Source organism: Myodes glareolus, chromosome 21 (assembly GCF_982192425.1).
Source record: "Myodes glareolus chromosome 21, mMyoGla1.1, whole genome shotgun sequence".
NCBI lineage: Eukaryota > Metazoa > Chordata > Mammalia > Rodentia > Cricetidae > Myodes > Myodes glareolus.
In genome coordinates, this window is record NC_142046.1 from 7,063,508 (window position 1) to 7,077,659 (window position 14,152).

The 14,152-nt window shown below is 52.5% G+C and overlaps 1 protein-coding gene across 4 annotated transcripts in view; it reads left to right on the forward strand.

Annotated features, from left to right (window-relative positions):
- Lhx2 (LIM homeobox 2) overlaps positions 1-14,152 on the forward strand; it is a 28,324-nt gene that overhangs the window by 9,118 nt on the left and 5,054 nt on the right. Inside the window, exons 1-4 of one of the 4 annotated variants that reach the window (XM_048429178.3) lie at positions 2,539-3,347; positions 4,777-4,979; positions 5,866-6,293; positions 11,284-11,489. In XM_048429178.3, coding sequence (XP_048285135.1) covers positions 3,228-3,347; positions 4,777-4,979; positions 5,866-6,293; positions 11,284-11,489 — 957 coding nt within the window. In that variant the 5' untranslated portion in view covers positions 2,539-3,227. Of the gene's footprint in view, positions 1-2,538; positions 3,348-4,776; positions 4,980-5,865; positions 6,298-11,283; positions 11,490-14,152 lie in introns of those variants that run through there. The other 3 variants (XM_048429179.3, XM_048429180.3, XM_085681274.2) reach the window with 3 other exon arrangements.

Consider the following 14,152-nt stretch of genomic DNA (forward strand, 5'->3'; position numbering starts at 1 on the left):
AGAGTACCGGAAGCTGAAGATGCTTTACCCCTGACCGAGGGAGGGGGTCGAGGGGCCGCTCTTCCGTGCCTCTGTGAATAGCCCAGTTACCTGTCCTTGCCTGACTCCTCCACCCCACCTCCTGCCTCTCCCTCGGCTGCGTCTCCTAGCACTGTGTAAATGTCACTCACGTGTCAGGATCTGTGTTTACAGCCTGTTCCCCGCCTTGCTCAGTCTCCGAGAACAGGGCAAAGCAGTTGCGCGATGTCCCCCAGTGATTAGCAAAGTTAGCGGCCTCTGAACTCAGGGCCCGGGTGCCCAGATGCCGCCCCGCTGCGGGAGATTTGCTTGAGCCTCTAACTGACGTTTTCGCGTCCCTTTAGGACGCGGAGGGATAAATAGAGAAGCGCTCTGGGTGGCGATCCCAACGGCCGACCGGAGAGTTCAGGCCAAGGACTGTTGGGGATTGCTGGTCAGAGATGGGTAACGAATGGTGTGTCTCTCTTTATGGGTATAGATCCCTGTTTCCTGGGTAGCTCTACACCCTTCCAAGTTTCCAAGGTACGAAGCAGCCCCTTGAACCCAGCCAGCACCAAGGACATACACTCTAAGCTTGTTTTTAAAAGTTTTCTACCCCTTTGAGCGACATCCTAATGAATCCTTGTGAATCCCAGATTCAAATTTCATTTCCTACTTTAAAATAAGTGTACCAGGTACCCCAGTATAACATGCTTGTATATTCCTAGAGGTGACTGTGATTCAGAATCTATGCAGGCACTGACTTTGAATGTGTGAAGTGGACATTCCTGTCTTTACACGGATGGTCTTTGCCTCAAGTTAGGACATCATTATGTGTGCAGTGTGTGCACACAAATGTAGAACTTGACGAATTTTTGCAAATATGCCTGGTGTGGACTCAGATAAGATTAAGGAGGCTCGCCTGAGTACACAGATGACTTCTTGGGTGTGGTGTGCACCTGTAGACATCCCCTGTGCATTAGTGCTGCCTATGGTTTTGCCAACGAAAATAAAATTTGTGCTGGCTTTATTTTTGCCAAAAAAGATGAACATGGATACAAACTTGAGCACCACAAGTGTAACACATATTCTTGTGCAAAAGCTTTGCACAGTTTGTGGAAAGTGTGGCTTCATGCTGCCCCAACTGAGTGCCCTGTGAGATAAACTGCAGGGGTCCTGACTTCTCTTTGGTTGTGCCAGGCATGTAGACATTTCAGACTACACTTCTATGACACCCTCTCCATCACAGGGTATGAAAGCAGCTTGCCTAATGGGCCCAGAAGAGTCTCTGTAACTGACTTGCCCTCTCCTTTTTTTTTCCACTCAAAATCACTTTTTACTTCCTGAATGCCTGTTCACCAGACACTTGGTCATTGCTTTACATTCAGCCTAGAGACTCAGTCCAGGCTGGCAGTTGGGATTTGCTGGGCAGGCCTTATATTATTATTGATCCTTGGGCAACCAGGAGGCTGGGTGGGCCCAGATACCATAAGGTGTGTGTGTGTGTGTGTGTGTGTGTGTGTGTGTGTGTGTGTGGTGGCAGCGGTCTGTGCTAGTGGAATGGAATGCACCAAAGAAAGAGAATGGACCTGTGGTCTTTTGCCAAGTGTATCCCAGAGTGAGAAAGTTTTGAGTAGGAGAGGAAAAAGGGAATAATTAAGGAATTTGCTGAGTACCTACTATGTTCCAGGCACTTTCCATGGAACTTTTCTTTCTTTCATGACACCCAAACACCCCAAAGGAGGGGACATTCTTGCTTCCCATTGAGAAAGTCAAACAGTCACTTTCTTGAGATCACATTGCACATACATTGGATAACTATGAACTCCTTGCTTCTCTCTCTGACTTTTTAAAGACCTACTTTACCCCCACTCTTCTAGACTAGATAGACAAGGGGAAATCCAGAAGCCACAAGACTGACCTGACTGAACAGTCCCTAGCTCACTTGGAGCAAGGATATGCTGGCTGGCCCTCTGCTCATGGGAGTCAGTGCACGAGCGTTTCGTAAGCTTGGTCCCCAGGAGGCCTGCGCCGCTGCCCCCACATAGTCTGGAGAGCAGCTCCCAAAGAGGAGCTGGGCGGGAAGCAGCCTAAGGTTCTTGAAACTGTATTCTAGGCTTGTACACTTCACTGCTCCTCCACCCCTGGTTCCAGAGGCAAAAGGGGGAGAATGGAGACCTCCTCAAGCATTTTTTTTGGCTGCGCTTTCTTAGGATAGAAACGACAGGAAAGGTTTAATTTTCCTTCCAGAAGAAACACAGGAAACTGTTAGCAGCTTAGAAACTCCAAACCTTGCGCTCTCCCTTCTCCCTCCCTCCCGCCTTCCCCTCCCGCCTCCTCCTACAGCCTCGCCCACTCGCCCACCAGCTCCCACCACCTCCTCTCCGTTCCTCTCCGCCTCTAGCCTCACCCCTCCCTCTGGGTCTCCCGCCTTCCCGGAGCACGCGCTGCCAAGGCCTGGGGCTCCGCGCGACCAATGGCACGGCGGCAGGACGTGATGTCAGGCGCGGCTGTAGAAAAGGCGCGGAGGCTTGCGCTGGCGCGGACTACAGAACCTAGGCTGAGCCCGGCGCGCGCTTAGAGAGGGCCCGCGGCTCCTCCTCCCACTCTGCTCCTCCTCTTTTTTCTCCTCCTCCACCTCCTCCTCTGCCGCCTCCTCCTCCTCCTTCTCCTCCTCCTCTTCTTCAATTCTCTGGGTGGTTCGGCTCAGCTCGCAGGCTTCGCAGAGACCCCCTACTCCAATTCGCCTTTGGTTGGGAACACACCCCGAGGGGAAAGAGACGTCTAGGCATCTTGGCCGTCCGGAGCACCTGACTGCTCCTGGGTGAACCCCAACTGCAGCCGCCGCTTCCCGAGGCAGAGTTTGCGCCCCTGATTTGCGCCCTGGGCGCCGGAGCCTAGTGAGCGATGCCCGCGGCGTAAAAGCGCCCGCTGCGGGCGCCGACCTCTGCCCTGGTCTCCCGCCCCCACCTCACCCTCTGACCTTGTGACCCTGGCTTCGGCGCCGCAGCTCAGGCACCCCACGATGTAGCTGCCCCCACGCCTCTGCGAGAGGCGTCCTGGCCCGCGGGGGCCCGGGGCCCGGAGCCTGGCCTGGGGGCAAAGCCGAGCTCGGGCGGGGCCGGGGCCGCGGTGGAGATGCACCGGGCCGGTTAACGCCGGGAGCGCCAGGCAGCTGAGGCGGGGGGCAAGCCCTTCCTCGGGGCAGCCGCGTCCCCGGTCCCGCCGCGATGCTGTTCCACAGTCTGTCGGGCCCCGAGGTGCACGGGGTCATCGACGAGATGGACCGCAGAGCCAAGAGCGAGGCTCCGGCCATCAGCTCCGCCATCGACCGCGGCGACACGGAGACGGTAGGCGCGCGCGGCTGTGGAGTTGGGACTGAGAACTGGGACCTATCTGGGTCGGCCAGTGCCTCTTCTCCCCGAACTTTGGGGAGAGTCCTTCGATACGCACGGGACCGATGCTGGGGATCCTCGGACAGGGTGTGAGGCCCCGGGGTCCAGGCTCAAAGGAAACCTGGCTACTGGAGCTGAGGAGGGAGTCAAGATTGAAACCCAAATCTGGACCCAGAGGGTAGAGGAGAACATTGCTCTGGAAGTGAAAGCCGAAGGCCACTTTCTTCTCTCCTCGCCCGGCGCTTCGGTCCACAGTCCTGATCCTTCACCACTCGGCTTGCTGGCGCTGCTACTGGCGCCTCAGGAAAAGGGAGAACTGGTGGGAGCCCTGTGGCTCTGGCTGGTTTGCGTCGCTTTCAGACTCCTGACAGTCGGGCTCTCTTCCTAGCTCAGTTTCAGGGCCCTGGGACTTCTGGGCTAGCAATTTTCGTTGATCGCGTCCTCGTACTCCTAGCCTGCCTAATTTGGCCAGGCAATAGTTCGAAGTTCAGGCTTTGGCCTGGCTTCTCTGTACCTGGCTCCGCCGTCCCGGCCCCAAATAGCCTCCCCCGGGGCCCGACTAGCAGACGCTGAGCAGCGGCTGCAGAGTGACCTTTAGAGACAGAGGAGGTGGGAAGCCTGGCCCGAGCTTCTCCCTTTTAGGGGAGAGCCACAGTTCAGTGACCTCCCGGTTTCCCCTGAAATCCTTCTTTCTGGATAAACGCCCCTGCTCCTCAATTTGGTTTAAAAAAAAAAAAAAGATTCGGATTGGGCCTGCCTTGCAACCTCTTGGAAGGTGGCCCTATGTCCCTCTTAACCTCTCAAGACCCAAGCGGGACCCAGCTAGTGTGGCAGAGGAGCCCGAAGTTGCTGAACCTGCCCTGGCTGAAAGATCCGGAGCCTACTGAGGCTTGCGGCCAGGAACCCTGACTGCTGCCTCCCTGAAGAGGAGTGTATGTGTGTGTGCAGCAGGAGTTTTAATACTCACCTTACTTCATCCCTTAGCTCTTTCCTGGGAACCAGCGCTGTGAATAAACAGTTTGAGGATTCGCTTGGAGAATTTGGGGGAAGAGCCCCCTCTATTCCAATATTTAAAAGCAGCAGGGACATAGAGGGGCTAAGGGCTGGAGGACAGGGATAGGGAGACCTAAGGTCCGAGATCAACTTAGAACTGGAAATTGGAGCTGCGATTTGTCTCGGTGCTTTCCTGGAGCTGAGTGCATAGCTTGGGCCCTTAGCTGCTCAGATTAGGCCTGTTAGATGGAGAAAGATGGACTGCCCTTCCAGACTGCCTTCTAGGTGAATTTCAAGACTAGTCTGGGCCAAGGAAGGAGCTCAGGGCGGTTTTCTCGGTGGGTGCACAGCTGTAGACTGCCGCTTACAGTGCTCTCTTCTCCCTTTGTAGACCATGCCGTCCATCAGCAGTGACCGAGCTGCGCTGTGTGCTGGCTGTGGGGGTAAGATCTCTGACAGATACTACCTGCTGGCAGTGGACAAGCAGTGGCACATGCGCTGCCTCAAGTGCTGTGAATGCAAACTCAACCTGGAGTCAGAGCTCACCTGTTTCAGCAAAGACGGCAGCATCTACTGCAAAGAAGACTACTACAGGTAGATTCTGCCCAGACCCGCTGACCATAGGGACTGAATCATCCATCTCCTTTTCTTTTGCTCCCAGTAGAGGTTGTCCTACCCAAGACCCTCTTTCTCCAAGCCAGCACCCACCAAATTTGACAACAACTTTCTACATTAACAATTTGGGGTACTCTTGGAAAGAATCATGAAGTATAAGAACAGAAAAGCTGGTTACCCTCCTCTCTGAGTTTAGGGTGCTTAAAAACTCAGCTTGTGTAGGGGAGGTCTTCACACTCCTTTCCCTTTAGAAGTTTCTTGACTCAACCAGAAGTGATAGAAATAGACACTCCAAAACTCTGGCAGCCTGGCTGATGTGAAACCAAGCTGGAGGGAGTGAGAGAGGACAGTGCAGTAGTTCTGGGTCTTTGAGGGTGGGAGTGATAAGAAAAGTTGGCCAGGGTTAAAGAGTAAGAGCCTGGGTTTCTCTTTCTCCTCCCAGCTTTAGACTTAGGGCCTATTTATGTCTTCTCTCTGTGTGTCTCTGTCTCTGTTTCTCTCTTTTCCCATCTCTGTTTCTTCCAAATTACAGCGGTGTGTAGGATTCCCAGGCGCTGGTCTGGAGGGCAGGGGCAAAGGTTGAGGAAGGGGTAAGTGAGGGAGTTTCTCCCCATTCTAAGTAAAGTCTTTCCTAAGACTTGCTCAGGTTCTGAATAAAGTAGAATCTCTTGTGGGTGCGAAAATGGTTAAGGGAAACTATTTCAGGTAGGCCAGACCTGGGTTAAAATCTAGTTCCCCCTCTACTAATCCTCAGTCAAGTCCAGGCTGTCCATCTTGAGGAGCCCCCACCCCCAGCAGTAGCAGCAGCACCAGAAGGAGAGGTACAGGGATGGGGGGGGGGATGTCCAACTATTTGTCCCCACAGCCCCTCCCTCCATGGTCCCCACAGGCGGTTCTCTGTGCAGCGCTGCGCCCGCTGCCACCTGGGCATCTCGGCTTCAGAGATGGTGATGCGTGCTCGGGACTTGGTTTATCACCTCAATTGCTTCACATGCACCACGTGTAACAAGATGCTGACCACCGGCGACCACTTCGGCATGAAGGACAGCCTGGTCTATTGCCGCTTGCACTTCGAGGCACTGCTGCAGGGCGAATACCCGGCACACTTCAATCATGCCGACGTGGCGGCAGCGGCAGCCGCAGCCGCAGCGGCTAAGAGTGCAGGATTGGGCGCAGCCGGGGCTAACCCTCTTGGTCTTCCCTACTACAACGGCGTGGGCACTGTGCAGAAAGGGAGGCCGAGAAAGCGCAAGAGTCCAGGACCTGGGGCGGATCTGGCAGCCTACAACGCTGGTGAGTGCAAGACCGTCTGAAAACCCTGGCTACTTTGGGGGAAAAGATTTCAGTGTGCTTGGCTTACAGTGGGTACTCTGGCCCCTGGCTTTGCAGGCCCTACTGCATCAGGGTGCTTGGTAGAAGGGGCGTTAGCCTTCTGCCTTTCAGTTGATGCTCCTTCGATTGAAGGTGAGAAAGCATTAGTTCATTGGTGATCCAGATGCAGGATCTTGTCGTTTAGGAATTGTTTTTGGTTTGTCTAGCACGCTTTGCTTTACAGAAAGTGCGGGGAAGAAAGCAAGGCGGCAACACCAAACAGGCTCAGAGTGGCGGAGTGGCTGAGGGTAGGGAGACTACCAGAGCTAGGCTGCGAGGGTCCCAAGAGAAAAGTCTGGTGGTGGCCGTGGGCACCGTTGGGTTTGGCTTACAGCCCGGTCGTATGAATGTCCCCAGGGCGGCAGGCTTAGAGCTGTTACTTTCAAGGGCTCTGGGTCCTTCTGTCCAGCTGGATCCTGGGGCACCGCCAGGTCTCCGAGATTTCCCTTCCCCTTGTAGCATGCAACCGAAGAAGCAGGAGCAGGCGGGTCCTCACAGTGGGCTGTGGGGGTCTCGATTCACATTTCTTTGATGTGAGGCACTTTCCTGAGGTACCCCCCTCACAATTCTGACTCTGGGGGAGGAAAAAGGTGGCAGAGGTTCTAAAGGTCCCACAGGGCCCGGGAAGGTTTAGGGACGTGCCTGGCTTCCGAACTAGTTTATTTGCAGTTATACCCCCTCTTAAGTCTGTAACAACAAATCGGATGCTGAGATTTTTTTCCCTCCTTTTCCCTCTAGTCTAAATCACAAGATTGGGCGCGCTGGGGGGGGGGGGTTTGGTGGTGGTGCACAAAACTAAAACCAACCAAGTCTGTAGAGTGCCTGTGGCCGGCGAAGGAAGAAGTCAGGGCCCTTATGATTTTAAATAGCCTGAACTGCTTAGGTAGGGAAATGGGGGACAAGTGGAGTAGGTCCTTTTTCTGCTCCAACGAAATTGCTGGTCCTGGGACCGATTGGGGAGGGGGAAATGCAACCCCCGGTTGGCTAAGTGATAAAGTGGTGATTGGTTCAGGGATTTGAAATTTCCCCGAAGTACTGCTATAAAAGCCGTTTTTTAGAGCCCTAAAATAAAGAGTAGAATCGGCCCAGGCCCTTTTCTACCCAAACCCAGCGACCTCTAGGGTACATGGTGTGTGAAGTGGTCTGATTTTTTTTTTTCAACACACCAGGTAGCACCCGGTTGTGATTGTGCGAAAAGAGTGAGAAGCTCCGAGATTTAATTTTGCTATTTATTGTTCAGCCTTATTCTTCCCAGGAGGCAACGGGAAGATATAACTGGTAGCTGGGTTCCGGAGAGGCCCCTCTGTTACCTCATTTTTCTCTTTGACCTCCACATTCTTTCCTGTCTGTCCTTTCTGTTCTTTTCTTTCCGCCGAAGTGTTTCTAGTTTGTCTGCTCTTCTAGCGTGCGGGAGTCTTGGGCCTTGACCCGCCAGGACTCTCAGTCCAGGGAGGAGCGGCGTTCGGCTCACAGGCGCTGACTGTGCGGTTCACTTATTCGGAGCTACCGGGACTAAGTTGGGAAGAGAGGGTGATTTTTTTTTGCTTGCCGAGTGCAGCCAGTTTTCAGATCTGTCTTTTGCCTCCTTCTTCTCCCGGAGTTGGCAGGAGAGAAATGCCTGCAATGTGTGCCGTGGGGCAGCTGGGGCTGTAACGAGGGACCCGGTGGGTGAGGCTGTGGGCAGTGTGTGTGGGCAAGTGCGTGTGGAAAGGGAACGAGTGCTTCTGATTGCGAGGACACCAGTTTGCTTGTGTAAACGCCCCGTAGCCAGGGGCCAGACACACAGGGATACTTTGCAGAGCCGCGCTCGGGGAGCCGGTCTTGCCGAGGGAGATGGAGCTGGGCACTTGATGGGAAGGGGCGCAGCGAGGGTCCCTGGGTTTGGGGTCCGTGGGAGGGCGACCGGGCGACCCAGACTTCGGGTCGCAGGGTCGAAAAGTCCTTCCGGGGCGGAAGCCGCGGCCGCCCTCCTCCCAAGGCCCCTCTGGTCCTGGACTGCTGCCCCCGTCCCTGAGGCGGTACACAAATCTCCCCGAACCCGGGCTGCAGGTCGGCCGGGGCCAGCGTGGGGCCCCGGACTTGCACTTTGCCTCGCGGTTTCCGCCGATACAGGGTCTCGGGAGTTGCGAGCATATCCGCTGGCCGGCCATGCCTCCCCCAAACCCCCGTGTGCCCGTGTGTGTGTGTGTGTGTGTGTGTGTGTGTGTGTGTGTGTGTGTGTGTGTGTGTGTACGTGCGCGCGCCTGACGGCGTAATTACTGATTTGATTCCAATCCATTATTTAGACAATTGAACCTACAGTCTCGTGTTTAGTAAAATGAGGCAAAGTCAGATTTGATTACAGGTTCAGTCCCAGCGACAAGAGCTCGAAACCCGATGGGTTAATAACAGATCACGAGTAAATTATTCATGATTTTACGAGCTCTTTAGCTCCATTGAATCGGCCTAATTGAGAGGAAAAAAGGGGGGGAGCCCTGGTCCTCTCCCTCCTCTCAGACCCTCGCTCCTCCCCAGACACGATCTTGGGGAATCCTCACATGGCCCCAGGCTTTAGGGGTGCGAGTGAGGAGGGTCTGGGCTTGGGCGCCTCCTCTGCTATCCTGCTTCCTACTGTTCCAACCCCAGCCTTCACCGCTCGCAGGGTCTTGGCCCGGCCTCGACTTCCTAGCCAATAGCCGTTTGGAAAAGTCTTCTCCTTAGGGTCCTTGTCTCCTTGAGCCCCGGGATTAGTTCTATCACGAGAATTCTCCATCACAGAGGATATCCCCTTATTTCCGGGACTCCGTATTCATCGCGTCCAGTCACCTACCCCCGTGTCACCACAGCTTTCTCATTTTCTCCCTCTGTTTTCCTACTTCTTTCCCTTGGCTCTGTTCATCTTCCCGCCCCTCCCCCTTCCTTCTCTAGTTTTCTACCTCAGTCATCTCTGCCCCCTCCCTCCCTCCCTCCTTCCCTCCCTCCCTTCTATGGATACCACCTTCCCCCACGGTAGGCCTTGCTCAGGGCACCTCCCTTGGGCCTACAGGGCGCCAGGATCCCCACGGAGCTCATTAACAGCAGTGAGGCCCTAGGTGGGGGCTGGGCAGAGGGATGAGCCCAGAGATTCCCCACGGGGGAGGCCTGCCCCACCCCGGCAGAATTGAGGACTGGGAGAAAGAAAAGGTTCCATTCCCTGAGTGAGGTTAGTGCTGCTGGCTAGTGGGAGTCATGGTCTGATCCCCTTTAAATTCTTCACTCTCGGTGTTCTAGATGGGAACACTGGTTGGAGGAGAAGGGGCATTTGCATACTTTGGTATATAAACCTTGGTATAGTGTTGCCCCTGGCTTACGGCTTAAAACTTGGAAGTAGGACCCAAATAGTCTGAGTTTTTCAGGGAAGCAGTGGCATTTGGGCAAGAGGAGAGGGAGGTCTCCAAGGTGCGTTCTAGGTAGTGTTATCAGGATAGCCACTTAATTCTACATTTATGGCAATAATTTAGAAATGTCCCAAGCAGCATGTAAACCTTAGATAAAAATTTAGTATCTTTTGGGCAGTCTTTGGGACATATGATCAAAATTATCTGTTTATCAGAAATTCAAATCTAACTGGGCACTGTTTGCATTTATTCACTAGTTTTGACACCTCTATTCTAGGTATGCACTATGTTGCCTTTCACTATGGTGAAAGATATTTTCCCCCGATTCCTTAAAGGAGGGGGTTGAAATGGGGCTTACTGGGGGATCCCATGTGACCTCATCAACTGAGCAATTACTGATGCTCCCCAACCAAGAGCCCTCCCTAGACCCCAGTAAAGCCCTGGGATGGGGTGGGCTTCCTGAAATCAGGTTTTATCTCTCCTTCCCTGGAGGTGTTCCAGCAGGAAACAGGGGGACTCTAGCATTGACTCTGAGCTCAGTGTTTACTAGTGTGGGGGTGTGACTTCCTTTCCTTGGCCTGAGTTTCTTCACCTCTAAAATGGGAACAGTGACACACATAAAGTCAGAATGCAAGATAGACATCTAACGTGTGTTGCTATCTTCCTGCCACTTCCTCTCCTTCTAGTAAGAGTCTACCTCCTCGCTCTCCCCAAGATGGCCAAGCTTCTCCTAACTCCCCAGAACCCCATTTGCTTCTGTGAAACTGGGAGCAGATCACAGGACAGTGCTGAAGATTAATCTACAAAATGCAGTTTTCAACTGTAGGCCTGCTGCTGGAAGCCTGGAGTCTGCCCAGTCCTCCGGGAGGGAGAGTTGAGGGAAGCCCTTAGTCGACAGCTTCTGGGTGCTAGTGCCCTTCACTACTAAGGGGTTTCCTTGGCGGGTGCTTGGGAAACAAAAGGTGCAGGCCCATGAACACCATCAGAGACTCAGAGGCTGTTCCTGGGCTTGCCTTTGTAAGCCACAGTCTCAACATCTATTTTAAAAAAAGTTGCTTTAAGTGCCCAGCCACTATGGACTTGCAAAGAAAGGTTTTAGGGACTAGCAAACTGGCTCAGTGGTCCAAGAGGCTTGTTGCCAAGTCTGTAGAACCCGAGTTCAATCACAGAACCCCTTCCCCCTAACCCACACACAAAATAAATACACATAAAAGATAAAGAGAAAGCCTTTTAGTGCAGCATCTGATATCCTAAAAGCCATCAACAAGTCTCCACGCTGCCATTCTGATTACTCTTGGAATGACTTCCGGGTGTTTTGTTTTGTTTTATCCAAGACCTGGGTTTGAATCCACTGTTTCCTAGGCTGGTCACATTTTTCAGAGAGCTTCATTTTCTCTACATCGAAATTGGGTTTACGATCCCTTTTTCAGCGTTGTGTGTGCACACAACTGGGTTCCCAGACTAGATGCGTTTGTCAGTGGGCAGTGAGGGTGTGGAGCTCAGAACTGACAGACCACGCAGGGTCAGAAAATTTACCTTTTGTGTCCCTTTCCCAGCGCTGAGTTGTAACGAGAACGACGCGGAACACCTGGATCGTGACCAGCCCTACCCCAGCAGCCAAAAGACAAAGCGCATGCGCACCTCCTTCAAGCACCACCAGCTTCGGACAATGAAGTCTTACTTTGCCATTAACCACAATCCCGATGCCAAGGACTTGAAGCAGCTCGCGCAAAAGACCGGCCTCACCAAGAGAGTCCTCCAGGTCAGCTGGGCAGGGTGGGAGCAGCTGCCAGGGCCTGAGGCAGAACCTCACGCTGAGCAGGACTTTGGAAAATCCTTCTGCCTGTCTACCTTCAGCCTTCCTTTTCTACTTTGGTAGCCTGTTTTAGAATGTCAACACTTTTGCTGTTGTCACATACTCCCTATTTTAATCCTCTTTTTTTTCCTGTGTGGTTCTCTGTCTCCATGCTTTATGGTTGTAAACCGTCCCTTAGTCAAAGCTCTTCAACTTGCTCATGTTTTAAGAGTTTCAAGAGTTTCAGATGAATCCAGAGCCCTCCTGCTTTGTCCCCACCCAAGGAATGGTTAGTGCCTCAAGTTGTTCCTCTCTCTCCTTTGGCCTCCATTCATTCTTTATTGAATTTTCTTCTGGCAGCTCTAATTTGTCTCCTGGGTTGTTGTTGATGTTATTTGTTTTATGTTGTCTGTCCTTCAGACTTTCCAGGAAGCAAGGTTTGGTAGTGACATGGTATGCCTGTAGATCTACTGGGTGTAGAGGCTTGTCTAATGACATCACCTTATAGGATGGGGAGAAGTAGCTTAGTGCTTGGGGATCAATGGGATCACACTTGTGTAAGGGTGCTTTCTTGATAGACAAGACCTGGAATTTGCATGGGATTTCCACACCCCCAAAGATGTTGAGAACTCTAGTCTGGGGCCCAAACTTGCAGCACCATGTTGGGACATGGTGGGACAACAACTTTTAAATTTTCTGCTCTTCTGATTCTCATCCCCAGTGCTAGGCAAACCTCTAATGTCTCCTGAGCCTCAGTTCACTCCATGTAAAATACACCCATGCCACAGGTGGGAGGTGCTGCTGAGGTCTTGTAGGTGACAACTGAGTTAATATGCTTTATGCTCAATGGAGCTAGTTAAAAAGAACATTAACTTAGTTATGTGATCACCTCTCTGATTAGTCCAGACTGTTAGACCTCAGTTCCCTCATCATACAAGGCAAAACACCCCCCATTAGAAGTAGTTTAACCAAAATCCCAAACAAACAAAAACCCGAGAGACTAAGTAAGGTGAATGTGGTGTCACAGAGAGGATCGGTCCTGGGATGGGTCCCGAGAGGTTGACACTGAGGAAGTGACAGATCAGAAGGGTTGCATAGCCTCTCTTAAAAAAGTTTCAGTGAACTGTCAGAAAGGAAAACAAAATGAAAGAACTTGTGGTGGTGGCGGCAGTGGTGGTGGCGGCAGGCTGTGACCGAGACCGAGGGTATGATCACACATCTCAGAGATCTGCAGATCTTCATGGGGCCCGGGCAGTGTCTGGGCAACACTTTAGCATTGGGCTCCCGGACAGACCTAGCAAGGGAGCGGAAGGAATTCCAAAGGCACACTCCTGCTCTCTGAGTCCCCTCAGTTTGGGCTGTGTTTGGTAGCTTTTGTTCCCCAGGCCTGGACTCCAGGGGAACCTCTGGGGTTCTGATCATGACTCAAATTCCTTCTGACTTTCTGGTCTTGGGCAAGGTCAGGGACCATTCTTGGCACCCCTCCCCTCCCCAGACCCTCCCTCCTTTAGTTCAGGGTCAGCCTGAACCTGAGAACAAAAGAGTTTTTCTTTTCGAATCCTTTATGGGATACTGGGAAATGGGGGAGATCTGGAATTCAGAAAAACCTGGACTCAGAGAGACCCCCTGGTTTATTGCACCTGCTGTGTGTCTTGGACAAATTAGTCACCTTCTCTGAGCCATAGCTTTTTCATCTGTAAAAAGGTCACCAAGTAGGGCACAACTCTCTCCCAGCTGTCTAGATTAAATGAAAGTTCACAGTTCAGTCTTAATTCAGAGGAATCTGAGCATGCTGGCCTTTGGAGGCAGGAGCCCGGATTGATTCCCTGGCTTAGAAACACCTGGGACTTACAGTTTATCTGTCTCTTACTCTTGCATCTGACAATCTGGTGCTAGGTGCTATGGCACTTGGATGAACTGGCCTTGAAGTTGTTCACCTGTTAGATACAGAAAAACAAGTGCATTCTCATTGATTAAAATCAATGGGGGTGGGGGAGGCACCAGGCACTCTATGACAAGCAGTTAGGATTCCCCTCTGCGTAGTGCAGATGAGCACACGAAGGTCCCCAAAGTCACACTTCACTGGTGACTGTCCAGCCAACTGGTAAAGTATCCTCTCCTCTGAGCCTACCAGGCTCCCTCAAGGCCTGTAGGTTGGGGGAAGGTCTCTCTTCCTTCTAGACATCTCTCCATCTCCTGCATAAACCCTTTCTGTTCCCAAAGAGCCTAACTGGTCATGACTGCAAAGCATCTTCCTGGTTGTGCATCGGTCTCTCCTGCATCTTTCCCTGCCTACTTTATAGTTGAGATTTTAGGACTTAAAAAGATGAAGTGACTTGCTGTGGGGATCAGAATCCAGGCATTGGCATCAATGGGATCTGGATTGGGAGTGATTTTGAGACAACTGGTAAGGTAGCTTTGGGAGGTGGTGGACTGGTTCAGATCCACCCCCCCACAAGGTTACAGGGTTATGTGCTCTGGGGTTTGATGCTTTATTTCTTCTTCTCTGACCCTGAGCCCCTACCTGTGAAGGAGAATAACTTACACATGAGGGAATCTGACTTTAAAAGAACATTTAAGTGCCATTGGCTCCAAACCATCCTTAGTTAGTCCTCATTAGCCCAGGGGTA